The sequence below is a fragment of the Grus americana genome, chromosome 1 (assembly GCF_028858705.1).
Source record: "Grus americana isolate bGruAme1 chromosome 1, bGruAme1.mat, whole genome shotgun sequence".
Taxonomy (NCBI): domain Eukaryota; kingdom Metazoa; phylum Chordata; class Aves; order Gruiformes; family Gruidae; genus Grus; species Grus americana.
In genome coordinates, this window is record NC_072852.1 from 63,606,140 (window position 1) to 63,619,776 (window position 13,637).

The following is a 13,637-nucleotide window of genomic DNA, read 5'->3' on the forward strand; positions in this document are numbered from 1 at the left end:
ACTTATTACTTGTTGTTAATCCATTGTTTTTCCACTGTAGCAGCAAAGCTCCTGATGGAAAACAGCAATGTTTTCTTACAGTTATTGGCATCAGTGTAGGTTTTTGTATTTAAAAATGTCACCCTCCTCCACCTGGTTGTCATGCAGATTTAAGGATTTGGTCTGGATCAACTACTAGTTTCCTCTTGTGATAGCCACATGAATCCTGGCAGAGCACTGACTCCAGCAGTCTGGCAAACCTTGACTAGCCAGTACTTACCTTTGCCTTTGTCGTGGTTTAGGCCCAGCCGGTAGCTGGGTGCCACGCGGCCGCTCACTCACCCCTCCCCCAGCGGGATGGGGAGGAGAAGTATAACAAAAGGCTTGGGTCGAGATAAGGACAGGGAGAGATCACTCACTATTTATCATCACGAGCAAAACAGACTGAACTTAGAGAGGAGATTCATCTAATTTATTACCAAGCAAAACAGAGTAGAGGAATGAGAAATAAAATCAAGTCTTAAAACACCTCCCCCCACCCCTCCCATCTTCTCGGGCTCAACTTCACTCCCGGCTTCAACCTCCTCCCCCCTCAGCGGCACAAGGGGGCGGGGAATGGGGGTTGCGGTCAGTTCAGCACACGTTGTCTCTGCCGCTTCTTTGTCCTCAGGGGGAGGACTCCTCTCAACGTTCCCCTGCTCCAGCATGGAGTCTCTCCCACGGGCTACAGTCCTTCACAAACTGCTCCAGCGTAGTCTCTCCCAAGGGGTGCAGACCTTCAGGAGCAAACTGCTCCAGCGTGGGTCCCCCACGGGGTCACAAGTCCTGCCAGCAAACCTGCCCTGGCGTGGGGTCCTCTCTCCACGGGTCCACCGGTCTGGCCAGGAAACTGCTCCAGCCTGGGCTTCCCACGGGCCACAGCCTCCTTCAGGTGCCTCCACCTGCTCTGGCGTGGGGTCCTCCACGGGCTGCAGGTGGAATCTCTACACCCCCTCATCCTTCCTCCATGGGCTGCAGGGGGACAGCCTGCCTCACCATGGTTTTCACCACGGGCTGCAGGGGGATCTCTGCTCTGGTGTCTGGAGCACCTCCTCCCCCTCCTTCTTCACTGACCTGGGTATCTGCAGAGTTTCTTATACCTCCACACTCCTCTCTCCGGTTGCAAAAGTTTTTTCTGATTTGTTTTTCTTCTTAAATATGTTATCACAGAGGCGCTGATTGGCTCGGCCTTGGCCAGGGGCGGGTCCATCTTGGAGCCGGCTGGCATTGGCTCTGTCAGACACAGGGGAAGCTTCTAGCAACTTCTCACAGAAGCCACCCCTGTAGCCCCTCCCGCTACCAAAACCTTGCCACGCAAACCCAACACACCTTAGGGCTCACTGATCCACATTTTTAGCAAATACTTTGGCCTACAACTTCTGAATCATTTAAATTACGTACCAAGTAATGTCTCCCTTCACATTGTTCCATCTTAACATTCTGCTCTTAGATTTTTAAAAGTACACTTTAATGATTCTCAAGTACTAATTCAAAAACAAATTTTCAATGCAGAAATTAAAAACAATCTGAAAACAGATTATGTATCATTATCTTGCCTGGCAGAATGCAACAAACATCATAAACCCATCTCACAACACAATAATGCAGCTAAAAATGGTCTTAGTGCTCTTAAAAGAAAACTTCTATTCAAGAGATGACTTAACCACAGTTGTGAGAAAAAGGTATCATTTACTGCAGCACAGCCCTGCCTAGAATGCTGGCTGAGGTTTCCATGGTTAACCTAAATTAAAATCAATTCCATATTTTTTTTGGCAGAAGGTCTATAAGCTAATTTTCATCTTTTCTTCTTCAACTATAATTAAAAACAGAGGGAAAAGGCTTCGTATGCCTCAAGTATGAAGGTACATTACAGTAGACATTTTTGGTTTTAAATGGCTACAATGCTCACCTTAATCAAGTCAAAATTAAGTGGGAAAGTAGAATGTCATTATTGCCTTCTTGTGATTACACAGTTAACAACAAATATACCCCATGGCTACAGGGGAATAACACCCTGCGTGCTAGACTTGGTTGCTTTTTCTAAAAGGACGTGAACTTTAATGCAGATTTGATCTGCAGTCACCATACACTTCTGTCACAAGAATTACTAATCAGTAACTCAGAAACAACAGAAATAGGCAAGGGAACCTAAAAGGCTTTCTACAGCAATACTCAAAAGATATTCATAGTAAAGATGTGCAATGTATAATATCAAAGGGAAACATAATTGCATAAAACGAACAGTAGTTTGGCTTGTGTTCACTAGCAAAATCTACTTTGTCCGTATAACGAGTGAGCACATAGGTTCAATGTGAGAGAAATGTACAAGTGGTCCAGGTCTCTCTGGATGTGGAGACAGGACACAAGGTGCTTCCAAAAGAGTCTTCTCAGCAGATTAAAACCACCCTGATTCCATAAATGTCTTCTGATGACTTCCCAGCAAGCAGCCAGCAAGCGCACAATCCCAGATTAAGGTCATTCTTCTAACATGCACTCAAAGGCATGATATCACATTACAGACAGCTTTCATAAAAGCTCGGAGTTCACTGAATCATCATCTTCATTCTATCAAGTACATCATCCACTGTTTGTAACCCTTCACAAGTTCTATTTCCCATTGTCTCTTACTCTAATAAGTACATTAACTGAAAGAACAGCAAAATAAAAATGGAACATAAACTCTTCCTATCTCCTCATACACTTAGCTTTTAGAATTAGTCCTGCGCATCCTGCAATTTAGTGACACTTATGTTAACATATGATTGCTACAACTGCTACAGAGTCTGGTGAATAATCTCTCTTTGTGGCATTCTGAGTTAGATAACTCACATTTCACCTCTGATGGATGAGGTACAAATCTTGATTTTGGAAATATATTGGAGGAAGAAAAGAAAAGCACAGTGGGTTTTACCAAGGCTGGTTCAAACCCCCCGGTCTCGCCCCCTTTCCCATGCTTCTTCACCCTTGAAGACTGACAGTCTTAAGTTAAAAAAAGGCTTTCCGTTGAAATAACAAGTGTATGCCATGTCTGGACTGAAAGATACTAGCCTAGCTTTCTGAAAAGCACTAACTCCAAAGTCTAATCTATGACCACTCATCAGTAGACCATGTGGAGAAGGAATGGGTAAAATAAGGTAGGGGGATCTATTTTGCATTTTGAATTCTCCACCAGCAAATATAAACCCTCAGTTAAAGTCGAGGAACTTGCTTTGAATAATCTTAAAAGATATAAACAGAAACAACCCTATTAAAAGTCTTAAAACATTTAACAATTGACAGTTATTCAGTCAATATGAGAAGAATTCTACTGCTTGGAAAGGGCTTTTCTCACTCTTACCTTTCAACCATTATTCACATACAACCCAAATCACATCTGAATAAATTCCACTGGCCTTCATTACATACCATCCAGCATTATTTATTTTCATATAGATTCCTTAGTATACAGGACAGCCAAACACTTCATCAAAAGAGCCGATTGTGAATTAAAGAGGAGAGGCAGCTTCCAGTGTGAAAATTCAAGAAGTAAGAATGATCCCCAAGTCAGATGTGGCATGACCCAGAAACAGAAGGCTGCTTATCCTCAGTAAGTGAAAAACAATGGGTGGAAGAGGGGGAACCAAGTGGAAAGTGAGAAATAACAACACTCAGAGATTGCAGCTGTGTGAGGAGACCATGGAAGAAGCAGATAAAAGCAGAGAAGATAAAGCAAGTTCATTTGAATTAGACTCATGGGCATTAAGCAAGCCAGAAATAGCAACAGTGCACAGGGGGGAAACTGTTCACTTTGTTAGAGAAAGTGTAGGAGTTAAATTTACTCGTCTGCCACAGGCTTTCTGGTTAGTGGTGGGGATGTCACTCCATCTGTGCCTCAGTTCCTCATCCATAAAGCAGGATGTTGTGCAGAAAAGCCAAAAATGGTTCAGGGGAAAGCCAAGTGATAAGGGTGAGATACAAACCTACACAGACAGGTATACCTAACAGATCCCTGACGAAGAAAAAAAAGGGGGAGAGAGAGAGAGAGAGAGAGACTGGCTATAGTGACCTAACCTACTTGAATTTTAGAGAGGAACACAAATGTTACAGACCATGACAGATGGATATATAACCACAAGAAAGAAAGATAAACCTCTGACCATAAAAGCCTGGAGAGAAAGAAAAAATTCACCAAATAAGGGTGAGAATGCACAGATAGATATATTCAATTGACGAGGCTGACTAAAATTCAGAGCAGAATAAATATCTGAATGTACCCTCAAAGGAACGCTCTCTGATTTCAGGGAGGTGTTACCTGGGCACCAGCTACTGCTATGAATAGTGAGTACAGTCTACTCCTATCAAACATACTGGAGAAAAGCATGGGAAAGTTATAGACAGGAAGAAATAGGGTTCCTGATTGGGAGCAGAAGGAAAGGGCTGGGAAATTCCTTCAAATGAAGAGAAAATGGAGGAAAGACCCTTGCCACACACAACAACTTCAGCCTAAGAAGCTTGCACACTGGGATTCTTCCATTCAGATGTGAGCTACAGGCAGAACGGAGGATGACTGGTACAAGTGGTTATTAAATAAGGTACAGGTAGTCACAAGATGAACCTCATGTACCAAAAGAAGCAAGCAAAGGAGACAAGCAGTCTGCAAACAGACTGTCTGGTTGCAGAGAGGATCCAAGGGACAGAGGAAAGAGACAGCTAATCAGAGATGAAATTTTCCCTGAGGGCACAAACAACCCACCTGAATACATCTGAGTTTATTTGAGCAGGTTTGAGCATACAAAGGTGCCAGGATGAAGCAGGGAATGGATGGCACTAAGGCAGCGTGTGGTCACAGTGACAATATTTCCTTGTGAAATGATGAGGAACTGCTGGAAATCTTTACTATCCCTCTGGCCATTCCCCTCTCATTATCTGTTCTAACCAGTACTTGAAGAAGAGTTTTTATGTATATATATGTGTGTGTATATAGGTAAGTAAAATAAGTAACCAACGGCATATGTGTAAGTCCTTGCTAACCCCAAATTCATTCTTTGCTATTTGTTATTTTATGGTAATTATGACAAAGCAACACATATTAGCTGCAGGAGGCATATCCCTGTCCCAAGCAGCCGGCTCCTGCCTTTGAAAGTCTAAAAACACAAAATAGACCACAGGTGGGAGAAAGCAAATAACACTGTCTTCATGTTACGGATTGAGAACCAAAGAAGAGAGCTAGTAAGTGACTTTCCCAGGATTTCACAGGAGGTCAGTGGCAAAACTGGATATTGAAAGCCTCTCTCTTCAGCATCCATCTGGTGCCTCGGTCACAAGAGCACTTTATCTCTTTTAAGGACATTCTGTTTCATCCTCAGAGCGTCCTAATGAGAGGAGTTTTTGACTGAAACGTATATATTGAGCTTGTATACCTTCAAGTTTCATTGAACCATGTTGTACTTCTTCCTCTCCCTATTTCCAGCTCCCGTGCAGTCACTTTTGATCTCAGCTCAGAAGAGGAGTACTACCACCTTCCTCCACAAAGCCAACCTTTCTATCTACTTACAGTTCTGTTGGTGAAGTTACTGAAGTCTGTCACTAAGATTTGCTTGATCATCTCTGGTGTGGAGACCACCACAAACATCTGGCGACCAATATAATACCTACAAAGAAAGAAAGTAGAGAGTCGTTTTAGCAGATAATGTCAACTAGAGAACAGTCACCTTCCCTAAAATACCTCTGTTGGCTTAAAAACACTTGCCATGAACAAATATCACAGAAAATATATTCCCTTGGGTAAATCAGTATTTTTCCCCATCCCTCTCAACTATTAAATTAAGATGCATGGTCCTGGAATTTAAAGGAAACAGCTTAAAACCTTCTACTGATTAATCAATACTCAGCCAACATTTTTACATACAGGTTTACACACTCAGTGCTCACTGTGAATTCTGTACAAAGTGATGTAGCATCACTAAACCAAACTACAGAGGGGCAAAACATTAGTAACCAACAACGCAAACATTCATGAAAGACCTACAAAATTGATAATCCTGCAGTTAGCCACATGAAATGTCTTTCCATGGCAAAGCCCTGTCTACAATGAGCCTTTCCAGAAGTCCCCCAGCATGGCTGCAGTAAAGGCACACTTCCACCACTTCTACTAGCGCTGGAACTGAACGCATCTCAGACCCCAGGCTCCATGTTACCACAAACATAACCCTCTAACAGATACCATCAGAACCTCACACAACACCAATGAGGGGAAAAAAAAGAAAAGAAACAAATAAACAAAAAAAGGTTCACCGAGTTTAAAGGAATTAATAAACCCTTAGAAGAAGACTGAGTGAATAGGGGTCTCTCACTCTCTGCTTGTATACCCTCCATCTCCCTGTTCCTGATTTAATCTGATCCTGTGGAGCCAGGGTCTGTCCTTGGGGGACTTCACACCATTGTGGATGCCGCAGAGGTACTGGGACCCACCCCAACCCCACAGCTCTGAGGGGTGCAGAGGTCCCTTCTCCAGCAGCATTCCCCCCAAGGCCCATGGGCGCTCCGTGCTTGGCTGCTCTGCAGAGGGAGGAGGGAGTACCACCAGCAAGCAGAGGTTGCCTACAGTCCCCACCTTTGCTGACTGCTAGACCAGAAAGACTATGCAGGCGGCGCTGCCATTCTTCTGCCACGAGAGAGGAAGAGGAGGCTGGAGGCAGGCACAGGAGGGCCCGGCAACTCAGAGCAGAACACAAGAGCAATACCACAGATGCTGCAATACCATAGCAATATTGACGCCTAATCATTTTTGTATGATATAGCTTAGCATCAATATATTGCTTATCACCTGTCTACACTGCAGCAACAGAACAGACAAGCAAACCCTGGGCTGAATTAAATTTAGTAACTGGAGGTTCCCATGGCAATGAAGCTGCAGCAGCACTGATTTCACTGGGGGTAAACAAGTCAAACAAATATCTTGATTCCAAAGCAGGGTTTCACAGTCCACCTTGACCCCCGGTACCACCAAAACTCGTAACAAACAAATGGCAGAGAAGAACAAGAAAATAACTTTTTTCAGGTAGGAAGAGATCTTCTTTTCTTCTCTGGTGAGTTTCAAGAGGGAACTGTTATTTCCCAAATCCAACTCGCAGACTCCACTTGAACCTTAGATACAGGTTGTATGTTCTATTAAAATAAACCTTTTTCACCTCTCCCAGTTTGCTAAACCACAGCAAAGGAGCTGTCTGTTAACAGTCTAACTTTTCTTCAGAATCCTAATAGGTGCATAAGAGCAAGCTGAGACCTCATTTTAAAGAGTGCTTTCACCACGGTCTTTGGCAAAAGAGGATAATGCCCTTCTGCATGTACTTTGTACAATTTCTGTGGCATTAGAGAGGCAAAGCAAGCTCCCAAGGTGAAGACCTGTATCGCTCCAAACCTACCTGGGATGATCAGCCATGAATACTGACCTCTCACACTCACACCTTGCTTTTCTCTTCCCCTCTCCAAGTTTATCAAGTTCCTTGTCTCACTTAATGGCTAGTGGCTGATGGTCCTCCAACACACAGCTTTTCATAGGGACCAAATCCCTAACACCAGATCTCAAATCTGAATCAGAAGCTGATTGCGTCTACCCAGACAGCTTAACCCTGACCACCAAGAGGTACTACACGATACATCATGCAAAGCACACGTGTGTGCGAGAGAAAGAGACACTGCTAGTTTATTTCAAACTTGGGAAGTTGCAGAGCTCCAGCTCCAGTCCACTGGAATAACAGGACATTACTCACAGTCGGAGCCCTTATGTCACAGTGCACATTGTGCTTGAAAGCATTCAGGACTAAAATTTGGGACAGGAGCATCTCCTACTCAAGCTGCTTTTATGAGAAAGTGACTCACAAGCCAAGCTTATGCAAACAAATCTATTCATCATCCTCCAACTCAGACCAGTCACCCGAACTCCCAGTTCTGCTTCCACAGCTAAGATCTTTCTTTTTTATTTACTCTTCTCTAACTTTCTATCTATAGGTATCTATTTTTCCTTTCCTTGTCCAGTTATAAATAAGGGCAGAAAAAGAGAAACAGGAAAAGGGAAAAAATATCCTAAAATTAATAAACTAAAAATAGTGAAAAAAAAATCTTAAATTGCTTTTTAAACAAAGTTCTGTCTGCTTTTAAGGAACGCCTGCTGTAAAGCACACGCAGACTAACATCTTTTATTGTATCCCAGCCAGTAAAAGCCTTCTCCCTAGCTTTTTTTCATTCTCTTAGTTTCTGTATATAATCTTTCTAACCTTTTCTAGGACACAAGAAGAAAAGGGTGTGTACTGACATGCTTTGGAAGTCAAAATCCATAGGCTAGGAGCATGACTTCCAGGATCTTCCCCTGAAGTTAAGGAAAAAGGACAAGAACAGCTAAGCATGAAACAAGATCATCTGAGCTATTTCATTTAGCAAACACAAATCCAGAACCTGCAAAGCCACCAGAAATATGCTTAACTGAGTTTTAACATTTTTAAAATCCTTTGCAGGATCAAGGCCTTAGTCACAAACCAAGAGTATATCTTGCAAATAGATTTTTATTTTTTTTACTTGTTCCAAAATGGCAAGTAAAAGATAAAATCCTCCTGAATAATAATCTATTCTTCCCAAGTAAATAACATATTCATCCCTGCCATGTAACTTCATTTTGATTCTGTATTGCTACATGAGGATATCACCAGCCACACATAGACTTAGATTTATTATTGAACAAAACCCGATATTCTTGTCAGATTTTAATAAATAAGAGTTTGAGAAAAACAAAAGCCTCCTGGCAAGTGCATTACAAATGGATTCATGAATAATTTAGGACAGCACTTTTTATTAACTTTCTCTAGGTTAATCTTTTTGTCCACACACAAAAGTCCTGCCTTTAACTACAGTGATACAGTACCATTGCACTGCTTGACCCAACCCTCTGTAATATTTTCATGTAGGGCATTCGGGGTGTAATACAAATGCTCGTGACTATCTACTCCCTCCTGCACAGAAACAAGAATGCACGAATGCAGTACAGAGCCTTCAGAGCGAGGGGACTCTGTCCACATGGAAATCTGCTGTAACACTGCCGTACTGGTAAAAGGAAATTTCATGATCCACACGTGACTGGATCTCTACACACTTTCCTGTGTAGATGAGGCCTCAGTTATTTAAGTTACGCTGTTGGGGCAATATCTACTAAATTTCAGTTTAAAGTGCAGCCCTCCAAAATAGAGGAAAAAAATCCACTTTTTTGGACCAGCAGTTTTAGCTCCATTGGAAGGCGAGACAGGAAAGACCTGGTACCAGTACATCACCTGCACGAGGACAGCATTAGCTTCCTCCAGCAGATGAAAGGGCGGGCGACAAGCCATCGCCCCAGGGGGGCTGCTGGTGCAGAAGCAGGCAGCCATGTGCTGCACCGTCCCCAAGGAGGGCCAGGCAAAAAGCTTTTCAGAACTGCTCAACAGAGGGCACGGATTTACTCCCACAAGTGACGGAAAAGGCAGGCTGCCCTCCAGCGTGTTTACTAAAGGGCTCATAGGTCAAGGGGGTGGTTATGTTATGGTATATTGAGCAAAGGAAGTTCATCTGCATTCAGAGTGTTTTAATAACTTAAGAGGCTACAAACACCCAACACACTCAACTGCAGCAGTTTGGTTTGTAAGAGCAGACAAGCACCACTCTTACAGCAATTAACGAAAGGGACAGAGACTTCTGCCTCGTGTTTACGTTTCACCCAGGTTGTTGTGGTCCTCTTTGCAATGATTTAGTTATTTAGTAAACATATTTTTTCTTTTATCGGCAAGAATAAGCAGCAATCCAGCAATGATTTCTGCTGTTTTGCACATACCCCACCACTGCTTTCTGCAGAGCTGGGGCCCAGGTGTCCCAACCCACACCTAGTGCCTGCCATGGCCACAGAAGTAACCCCATGGAGGTAAGGGACACCTGCGAGATGAGCTGCTGAGCCCAACCACGAGCCAAGGGACATGTTGGGCTGCCCAGTCCCTCCTGCAATATCCAAGCACACCATCTCTCTTTCCAACTTTCACCAGGGAACCCCTGGGAACACAGATTGAGCGAATCAATCAGCTACTTTTACTTCGAAGGACCAATTGAGCATTATCTTTTCTGTGCCCCCAAAAGCGTTCCGGTCACACTGCATGGTCATCTGCTGCTGAGAGCATCCCCCAGGTCCTGAGCCACAGACGTGCTCTCCGAGCAAAGCCCACAGCAACGTCGCCTTGCTGTGCAGGAAAAGATGAAGTGCGCACATAGTACATCATGGCAAAGGGCCATATGTTTTTGTGTAACACCCGTGTGGGAAACACCTGCAACCCTTTCGCCTTCTTTATAGTGCTGCTGTCAATTCACAGAAGACTTTGATCTCCCTGTCTATTATCAGTCTCATGTATTACAAACACATCACATTAATCATAAAACACATATATGCTGTTAGGCAATAAACAAGGCTTTGTTTTCTATGCTGCAGTCTGGTAAAGCACACAAAGATCATCTGGAAAGCCAAATGAAAATAGAAAATTTTATTATCTCTATCTTCCTCAGGGAAGAGCAAAGAACAAAGAACGAAAAAAAAAGGGGGGGCAAAAAGGAGAGGTATGCAAGGATACAAAGATGCAAGGGAAAAGGCTAATTTTCTTAGGGGACATTTCCTTAAAAAAAGTTCCTTGATCACTCTGCCTCTTTCGTTTATAAAGACCCATTCACTGCAGGCAGAGAAACACAAAAACGAATAGCACACTACTTGTTTAAAATAGGACTCAAGCCTGGCGTTACTTGCTTAATTATTTCAGAGGTCAGCAAATTGATTTGTCACGAGCACTGTCCCCTTCCAGCTCTTGCAGGCAATTCAGGCTCTGTAGAACCAAGCGATACATAACGAGCAGCTGCAAAGCCCAGGCACAATCTTCGCGGAAAGGGTTACTCTGAGCTGAGAGAAAAGGAAAGGAGGGGACAAAAAATTTCTCAGGTACCATGAGTCCCATTATTATTTGTGTTATATTAGCAGCTAGAGGCCTCCAAGGTCCCTGGGCCCTAATTTGGCAGGAGTTATACATAAGTAGAAGGTTTATTCTAGGCCCGCGGAGCCTACGTTTTAAATAAGCGGGAATGACAAACAGTGGGAAAACCACAAAATATCCTCCATTTTCCAGCTGAAGGACTGGGGCACAGGCAGGTACGGAGGAGCCGGGAATTGCCAGCAATCCCCTATTGTTTTTCTGTTCACACCCTGTGAGAACAGAGCTCCTCAGCTGCCACGTACACCCAGAAATCCCACGCCAGCTTTCTTTAGGCAGGGGAAAGTCTGCTGGAAAGTTGGGAGAGAACTCCCGTGCCACTTGTCCTGCGTCCCGCACTGTGACTCTAGCTGGCAGGGAACCTTCCTGGACTATCTTTATAACGCACTGACAAGCTGAGTATCTCCGGATTAGAGAACTGAGAAATACACATTACCATTTAGAAAAAAAACCCAAAACAACTCAAAACAAGAAAAACCCAACCAAAAAACCCACAACACCCTAGAAACAGGTGAACTTATTGCACATGAAAATGCAGCCCCGGTAGCACTGAGCAGTCTCAGGCACAGAGAAAAGTTTCAAAGCACGGCTCTGCCAACACACGCACGCCTCAGCCGGAGACTAATCCAACCAATTGTGTAAATTCATGAAAAAGATGACATGGCCACAGTGATTTCTATTTAAGAATAAATTGTTCTTCGTTTCCTTTTTCGATGAACTATGCTTCTTTTCATGTCGTGAAAGCTTTAAAATAAGCACATAGAACCATTAATTTAATTCCTGACTGTATTAAAAATATCATGTAACAAGATGCCCGCACACTTTCTGCGCTCTGTATTGCTATGCATCCACCTCTTTGTCCACATACCCGGGATTAAAAATGCTATCTTCTACATACCAAGAACCTCTGCGCTATCTCAAACTTGCACCTTGCCAAGAGACCTCTGCTTTCTGACGTGCTTAAGGAAGTATCAAAAAAGGAAGAAAATTCTGGGATTATTTATATTCTCCCCACCACTAAAAGCACAGCTATTTTTAAAGGAGCTCCTCCCTTGTCAGGTGCAGTAAGAGACTCCTGGTATGAAAGTAATATATTTACGGTTGACAATAAGGAGAAGGAGGGCTGATTTGGGCCATTACAAGGTACAGAGCTGGTGGAGTCTTTCAAGTACCTTACACCAGGGTGCAAACGAGATCTATTTCTGGGTATCTCTAACCCCGGCTGGGGTTTAGCAACTTGAGGGTGTCACACATTTACTAATCCCTTCCCCCTTCCAAGTGAGCAGCGCGGGAGACGCAGACTCTGCATGGCTGTGCTAATTCATTCATGAAATGAAGTAGATGACATTTACCCACATATAGGGGATGACAGGGATTAAATTAAGCTCACAAAATGCCACGAAGAGAGGAAGAAAAACGAAAAACCACCTCTGAATTATACAAGCATATTTGGCAATCTATGTCCATTTGGTTTACTGAGGAAATCCGAGTCCAGATCCGAGTGCAAGTAGAAAAACTCAGGCCCATGTTCAGGGGTTGGGAAGAGAAGCAGCAAAGGGGACGGACAGGGATAACAGAATCGTTTCTTTTCCAGCTCCAGGTGGGCTGCGGGAGAAGCTGGGTGCCAGGGCAGCGTGGAGCCATGGGGTCCCGGGCTGTGCTCCTCCGCAGCTGGGGAGCTGCCGCTTCCCAGGGCTGGTGGGGGTTATTTTTATCCTGGCAACTGGGCTAAGATGATTGCCACCACCGCCGCCACTCCGCACGCTTGCATCATACCGCTAGCGCTGATTAGCTACATCAGTATTCCACTTCATTAATGCGAAATGAAAGCTGTAAATAGGGTACTGCTTTTATAGGATGCCACTGGAAATGAGAAGTACTGTGCTATTAATAAGAAACCAGTTGCTCCTCCTGCCTGGCTGCGCGATGCTGTTGCTACTGGGTGACGCTGAAAGCGCTCATAGCTCTTCACCTCGTCGAGAGCGCCAGAAGGTGGTTTCTAAATCTTTTCCCATGGCATTTCCCACCAAGCCTGGACATTATTAGTCTGTGTTTTGTTACCCATGTTTGGACTGTGACATTTTCACCAAAGCTTGTTTTGTCTGTGCTTGTTAAAGCACGGTATGCCTGACTGACCTCATGTGATGGTGCAAGCAGACGTTTCCTGTGGGTTTCAGCATATTTCTATGCCTGGCCTGTCTGTGGGTTTGCGAGACGTGGCGTGAGAGCAGTCTCATCTCTGGGTCTTTGCACCCAATTCACTACCAAAGTACTCCTTTGCCATACCCTGAGAGAAAAACCATCAGGTTACTATTTCTAGAACACTGAATTACTATTTCTAGGGAAGGCTACATCTGGGAGCTAGCAAACTTGCTGTGTCTCCAAACTTTACTTGCTACTGTCTACACACTGTTCATTTGTATGGATTTGTATGAGTCTATTATTTATATTCAACAGTGCTACATATTTTTATCAGTGCAGTAAAAAAAAAAAATATGGCTACAAGATGGCTGAGGAGGATAAGCAGACAATGTTATTCAGGCTAAACAAGGGCAGCCTTTTCTCCATCTTTTTTTTTTTTTCCCACGTAAGGGA

The 13,637-nt window shown here is 43.7% G+C and overlaps 1 protein-coding gene across 2 annotated transcripts in view; it reads right to left on the minus strand.

Moving 5' to 3' along the window:
- Positions 1 to 13,637, minus strand: part of TBXAS1 (thromboxane A synthase 1) — a 250,302-nt gene that overhangs the window by 126,426 nt on the left and 110,239 nt on the right. For both annotated transcript variants that reach the window (XM_054838288.1, XM_054838380.1), the window contains one exon: positions 5,552 to 5,648. In XM_054838288.1, the coding sequence (XP_054694263.1) occupies positions 5,552 to 5,648 (97 nt within the window). The remainder of the gene's footprint in view (positions 1 to 5,551; positions 5,649 to 13,637) is intronic.